Genomic DNA, 7,296 nt, shown 5'->3' with positions numbered 1-7,296 from the left:
GAGTTGTAATTGCCCGTCTCGAAGCGCGCCATCGAGCTTCTCTGTCGAGAGAAGCTTACATCTATGGGGTCCTTTCAAAAGCTGCTGTACATCCTCGATGACGCTATACAGGCAGGTTACCGTAGTTACGATTTGTTGTATGTCAGCCCTCGCGCTTGCGACATCTTTCGAGTATTGTACACAAAGCTCGATGACTTTCGCAGTCAATTCAGCAACGGCAAGGGCGCTGGCTGCAGTAGCGAATACTTCAGCCATTACGGCTTGGATGTCGCTTGATGCATCGGCTAAGGACCAGGCAATCGGTTGGAAGTGTGAAAGACGATTGAGGCCATGCAGGCATAGGGCTGGGCCTGCTGAACAGGAGTCCAGCACAAGGCACACATTGTCGAACGTTGTCGGGGTAATTGTGATGAGGCTGAGCCAGTCACGGGATCTGCACGTCCTGCCAATCGAGTCGTTTTTCCTGTGTTTGACGTTGGCGTATGGCGATGTAATTGGTAGATGCACAGGGAGATTTGCCTGTTGTTGTAATGTCTAGTGAATAGTCGCAATGTAGCAGCCTTCTCAGGCAGGTATTGGGGAGGGGGGGGGGGGTAGTCGTCCCGTGGCGGGGCTTTTAGGCGGCAGGTGGCCTAAGCGTGCCTTTGTTCTTGTCTTGGAACACCCAGAACAAAGACATTAACCCCCATCCACGCATCCGCCATCAAGGTGACATTAATGGCCCCAAACCTGGCAGAGGCTACACACGAACGCGCCCAAGTCATGATCGAGAGTAATCAGTTTGCTAATAAACAGATTGCGGAAGCTGTTGGGTGTAGCACCCGTTCTATTCGTACGATCCGAGCGAACCTGCGATGCTTTCGCACCACCAGAGCGCCTCGAAACGCCGTCGGACGACCTCGAACCATCACGCCGCCGATGATTGACGCTCTATGCGATCGTTTGATCGAGAGGCCCGAAATGTACCAGGACGAGATGGTCGCATTTCTCGCGGCCGAGTTCGACGTCGAGGTGACGAAAATAAGCGTGAGCAGAGCCCTCGCGTCCATCGGATGGTCTAAGAAAACTACCCGACGCGTCGCCGAAGAACGGAATGCCGACCTACGCGACTTTTATAGCCATACTCTATCCGACTTCCGTTCTTACCACCTAGTGTACATTAACGAATCGGGTTGTAACAAGCGTGCGGGATTTCGACGAACCGGGTGGTCTCCTTAAGGCGTGGCACCCGTACAAATAGCACGGTTCCACCGTAGTCGTAGGTACCAGATCCTGCCGGCTTACACCCAAGACGGCATTATGCTTTCGCGTATCTTCCAGGGGTTTACGGATAGTAAAGAATTTAAAGACTTTATTTAAGAGCTTCTGCCTTTATGTGGGAGATGGCCGGAACCGAAGTCTGTCCTGATCATGGATAATGCACCGTTTTATTAATCCGATAGAATCTAACAGCTATGTAACAATGCCGGAGTTAAGCTCCTGTTCTTGTTACCGTACTCGCCCGACTTGAATCCCATTAAAGAGTTCTTTGCCGAGCTCAAGGCCTTTATTAAACGACACGGGCACCTCTATACAATGCAGCAGGATTTTGCCGTTTTTCTAGAGTGGTATGTAGACGTCGTAGGGTCAAGACGGTTAAGTGTAGAGGGACATTTTCGGCATACAGGACTGTTTATTAAAGAATCGTAGAAGCTTAAAACTAGAACAAATATAAATAAAAGCAATATATCGTCGTTTATTACTTGCTACTCGTTACTTAAAAGACTAGCCCAGGTCTTTACATCGCGCACGAAGCGTCTCGCAATGCCACGCTTTACACCCTTGTCTAGAAGAAACTGGTCATCCTGATCCTCGTGCAGCTGCTCCAAGTCAAAGCCCTCAGCTAGAGTTAAATCTCGAGCCTTTCGAAACTCGAACTTTAGTCCTATATCGTCCACCTTAGTACACTGCCATTCGCAATATCTCTTAACGGCGCGATCCCTGGAACCGTAAATAGCAATAGGATTAGGGCTGCTAGCTGGATGTTCCTCAGAGGCTTGCTCGTTGGATTGGCCAGGTAAGACATTAGTAATCTAAATAAATGGAAGATCTCGGGGGAAACGTCGCGCTTCCGCTTTTACTTACGCTTTATATCTTGCTGTTCTTCGGCGTAGAGCTGGGTACGAAGGAAATCGGGTATATCGTTATGACAGTTAATAGCGTAACCTTCTTCTATATACCGAATAAGGCTTCGGAAGTAATGAGTGCGTAGTCGATAGTGTTTGCTGTTCGCACTATCGCGCCAGCAGTATAGTCCGAGGTGGCACGGAGGCCCTGGGCATCGCATACGCTCGTATAGTTCGTTCTAGGTGGTCTGCTGGCCCGTCGTTACTTCAGCGTGTAGCTGCGTTGTTTGTCTGGTAAGCATTGTTTGGGTAGCAGATAATCTCCCCCGAGTAGTGGTGCCCGTTGATACGTCGCCGGGCCTGGCGATGTCTACGTAGGTAAAGGCGATCGCGAGTCGTAGTGGCTTGCCTTTTTGAAAGAGGGGCGCCCATGTTCGAAGCTGCTTCTCGATAAGCCTCTAGTTAATATTAAAGCCGCTAAAATATTTGACGAGATCGCGCGCGGAGCGATTTCGTACAGAGACTGTGATAGTCGTATTATTAATTTGTACCGAGTCCTGAGTTCGTCGGAGCTTAGCCGCGACCAGTTTCTCGAGCTTTGGTTGCAAGTACTTGAGCCAGTAAGCACCCGGCGCCAGCACAAGGTCTGGCTCTGTGTCCTTTAAAAGGACCCTATTATTGTATATCACCTTAAACTCAATCGAGTAGTGGATATAGCGAGGTAGCTCGTTATCGTAGGCTTCGTCCTCTTTCCAGTTAGCAAGCTGCAGCAAGGGAAGCGTTGCTCGCTCGATGCTCAACTGCCTGCGACCAGCGCACTGAAGCGATTGACCCGACGCGAAATGCTCGGAAGGTGCGAGCGACGATCGCCAGCTCTACTGTGCATTGATTACAGCCTGAGGAGGTGGACTAGCCGAGCCAAAAGCAGCACTTCCATCGTCGTCGAACGAATTATATTGATACGTATCAAACTCATTATCTATTTTCGCGGCTATGCACGAGGCAACAGCGCCAGTCTTGACGAAGACGGTGGCGAAACAGATTTGGCGGGGGCAGAGAGATCCATTGTTAGACTCGAACGAAATAAGTCACAGATAATTCCAAAAGCAGCGAACCGCTAAATATAGCGGAAACTAGGAACTGCATCCAGTATTAGACGTGGATTGTATTGTTTATTAGTTTGGTTTTTAGTAAACAAAAGAGCAAGAGCGATGCTGGACGCTAAGCTGTATTTAGTTTGAGGTCCCTATGCTACGCTGCTATTTAGCAGGCAGCCGACAGCGCTTGTCTCCATTATTCAGCGGTCGCATCGTGGGAGATCTGTTAGAATCAGAAACGCACCGGTCGCAACGCTCTTCCGTTAACAGTGTCCATTCCATTCTATCTAGGCGAGCAGGGTGAAATGCTCCTTATATGCGTCTTAGCCTAGCTCTAGTCTGTCTTCCTTGGTCGGATCCTTCAATATATAGCGTAAACTTCCCTGTCGGACCTCCGTAGCGCATCCCGGACCACCGTAGCGCATCCCGAACCAGTCAGCTTGCACAGAGCGCTTTTCAATTCCAACAAGATCTCCAATAACCAAGAGCTGCTCTCTCGTATAGAAATGATCAAGTTCAAGAGGTGTTGCGCACCTGGATTGGAGGACTTCTTAACATAACAGGATCGATGACACACTGGAGCCTTGTTTATGTAATTCAACTGCATAGTGAAGCCCGGTATGCAGTAATCGCTGATAACGGTTCTGCTTTTCGTCCATTGTCCGCTCTAGAGTCGGAAGTGGGGTATATAATTGGATAACCGGCACAATACTTCGTGATGTACTAAGTACATCAAGAGACAGTCAGCATACTAAAGTCCCGCACTGTGTGCCTTCCTAAAGCGGAAAGTGGTCAGAGCGGAGAACTCGTTTTGGTTGCTATCGAAGGGGAAGCCGATTTCGTTACCTGCTGTATGATGTTACGCTTGTCTTTTTTTTAATTGGCGCGAGCGCTGCATTGGAGGTTTAGAATCCATTACGACGCGAGTCTACTAGTGCTGTGGTTGCAGGCATTCCTGGCTCGCCCTATATGCGACGGTCTTCAGATCAGGCTCAACAACAGAACAAGCTAGTATTAGTCACTTCGCAGTACTAACTGGAGTAGACCAACAAAGGAGTTTAATGGCTTACTGGGTGCCCAAGGTTAGTTCAGCTCCTTGGCCTCTTAGTGGGGTTTCAGATCACGATATAAGGTATTCTCACACAGCAAATAAGGGACCCCATTGTAGTTCTCGTGTCACACTGGCGACGGTGGTAATGCATCCCAGGAGCGGCTTCCTACGTAGCAACTAGCCTCAATTACCTCTACGAGGTACTGTAGGGTCATTCCGCTTTTGTTTCTATTCCCCGGATAGGTGGCACATTGCCACTGTTTATCCGTCCGACACTGCCTATGATGTACCTCATATTATTCTTCATTGTACAACACGATGGCTTCCGCACCTGCTAACATCAACAAGGCCGTGGATTTCGACACCGGTTTTCCTGTGTCCTTCGCCTTCCGCACCACGTCCTTGAGGCATCCAGAAGCTAATACAGCACCTGGTGTGTCCATAACTGTCGAAGATATCAATCCCATCAGAACTCGACAGCAACCATACAAGCCTCTGCTCCGCAAAGCCAAGCAAACCATTGGTCGTGCCATGGTCGCCTTCGAAGCGCCAGTATCTCAGGAGGATTCGAACTTCACAGTGACACCTGCGACGGAGGACACTGATCTTGGCAAGAGGAAGAATTCGCGAAGGTTTTGGGAGAAGTGGCTCCTTGGAGGGCTCTTCAACTCTGGACCAGGTGGGATGGAGTAATCAGAGGCGGAATCGCTGCAGCACGCGAAGTTGGATCGAGCTGCAAGTAGTTTTGCGTGCACTGTGGGAGAAGTGCGACTACGAAAGCAGAGCTGACGTCGAATATATGCTGCTTTGATTACTGTAGAAGGCACTGGGGAATTAGATTAACCTAGAGCCTCTCCAGGATCCCAGATTATTCGAAATAGAGGCATGAACACTAAAAGGAGTGGTTTCAAAATAGCAGCACAGCAGTAGCTCCTTATCGATGGCGCATAGTGTAGTGTAAAGCGAATGCAGACCAAGAAGCTATAACTCAGGAAATCGTCGGCGAGCCTTGACCCCTATGCCCGGATTCTCTAGCATCAAGACATACTATTTGATCAGCGAGCTGAACAAGAGCCAGGCCTGGTGCATAGGCTGTCCATATCTGCCCATCTCCACTATCGCATTGGATGAATATTATATCTTATTGTCTGCCATGCACTGAACCATGAATTCCAGCCTATTGAGTGTGGGACACCCAGACTACATAAGCAATCACCTGTAGATATCTACATCTCAACCACCCCTCCACACCTACTCTATGAAATATATATAAACTCACCGTAACGAACAAGTCCCACATGGGCTCATTGCAATCTTCCATGTCACGCCGCTCACTGAACTTGCCAATGCCCACACCAACGGGAAGGCATAACCCGTTATGCTCCCAAGATACTAGCTCAACTATATCAAAGACACGGGAAACCAACTTCCGGCTTCACGAGGAATGGGAGGCGCAGGAAATCCTGGACGAGGAAGTCGTCGGCGAGAAGACGTACTATTTGATCAGCTGGAAACCCAGTCTTGTGCCTGAAACGGAAGTAAGCACAACGCTGCTTCAAACGTGGAGGGACGAGATGGACAATTTGGTCGCTCCGAACCGTGATTCTGTCTTGGAAAGCCATGTGGTGCTGCAACGTTGTGATCAGTGGCTGGGTACTATCATCGGAGAAGAGGTTTTGGACGGTGCGACTCACTATAGGGTCCAGTGGGAGCCGACCTTCGAGCCTGATAGCAATCTGGTGGACATGGCGGAGCTACTCAAGGAGTGGAAGCTGAAGCTCCGAACGCGGAGTGGACGATTATACACGGAAAGGAGAAGGGTGGGGGATCGCAGGAAGTCCGGTCGGGGCCGAAGCCCAGAGCGACGGGATAGCACCGTGGAGTAGACGAAACTCATACAAGCCGTCAATTACGATAGCCACCAGCCTCAGACTCCATATACAGTAAAGGTCATATAAATGCATGTCTAATAAGATGGTTCGTTGAATTCCTAGTCTATTTTTGTGAAACGGGCGCCCTCTGATGTGTGAATTGGTAGTAATACTTGGATGCATGAAACTGCTTTCGAAAAGAATCGTGGCCTCCTCCTTGGGTTTTGATGAGGCAACCAGAATTGCAGTTGAGTAGTCTACAGGGCTTTAATGGAAAAGTGCGCAAATCATACATGTTCTAACGGCGGCATACCATACGTTTTGTGCATCTCCCTCAAGATCCTTCTCTAAAGATTGGATCCTCGTCTATATGCCTAATTGGTCGCAATACCTTTGCTGGTTCGCCTAGGGGCTTATCGATGCCTCTATGCGAAAGCTAACGAACCGGAAAACCCTCATTCCCATCTTTCGGGCCATAACTACTGCCACGTTTCCACATGAGATGGTGGCGGCCGACTCTCAGCTTCTGTGGGTGCCCATCGACCGGGAGTTAAGACGCGAGGCACTTCACTGGGTCCGGTGGCTTTGTTTGTTGAGTTACTATTCAGTCCGTATACTTGAGCGTCGCCTCTCCACAATGGGTGTACGTTGTCGGACGGCCACTGAGCTGGCATTCCAGATTGTACGTTTTGCGCTTTTGTCTGAGGTGTATCGATGGATTGCTCTACATTGCACGCGTTTGTATCGGTTTGACGCTTGGTGTTCTTCAGAATAACAGAGACCAGAATTGCGCCCGTTAACAGAACTAAGGTAGCGACTCCAACAAGAAGACCTACTAACAGCCCAATTATGATGTTATCATTGGGTCCGCTAGACGGGACCGTCAAAGGGTAGTAAGGGAGATCTAGTGGAGCCGATTGGTTTCCCATGGTGTAATTTATAAACCCATCTACAGTGACTAAACTTCAGGTGTCGCAAACACATGTAGAATGGCGAAAATATATATATCAACATATTAGCACACGTCCCCTTTTGGCCAAGTTCCCACTGCTCTGCTTGTACCGTTCCGGCGCAGAGGGACGGTATAATTTCCGTTTTAGACCCATCATGCTCGCAGGTACAGAGCCAATTTCTGCCTTTGCTTATCCTTCCCTTGTACATCCAGAAATCGA

The 7,296-nt window shown here is 49.2% G+C and overlaps 1 protein-coding gene across 1 annotated transcript; it reads left to right on the top strand.

Annotated features, from left to right (window-relative positions):
* Nucleotides 1-4,571: 4,571 nt before the first annotated feature.
* Nucleotides 4,572-6,139, top strand: PG994_015263 (uncharacterized protein; the record flags this gene model as incomplete). The annotated part of the gene is made up of 2 exons (XM_066866670.1): nt 4,572-4,832; nt 5,666-6,139. The coding sequence occupies 2 exons, from the start codon at nt 4,572-4,574 to the stop codon at nt 6,137-6,139; spliced, it is 735 nt and encodes a 244-aa protein (XP_066707584.1).
* Between the last annotated feature and the right edge of the window lie 1,157 nt (nt 6,140-7,296).

The sequence above is a fragment of the Apiospora phragmitis genome (assembly GCF_038363925.1).
Source record: "Apiospora phragmitis strain CBS 135458 chromosome Unknown utg000016l:1.0-887042.0:1.0-888152.0, whole genome shotgun sequence".
Classification (NCBI taxonomy): domain Eukaryota; kingdom Fungi; phylum Ascomycota; class Sordariomycetes; order Amphisphaeriales; family Apiosporaceae; genus Apiospora; species Apiospora phragmitis.
Note: the sequence above shows the minus strand (reverse complement) of the source record. Positions and strands in the feature narration are given on the sequence as shown.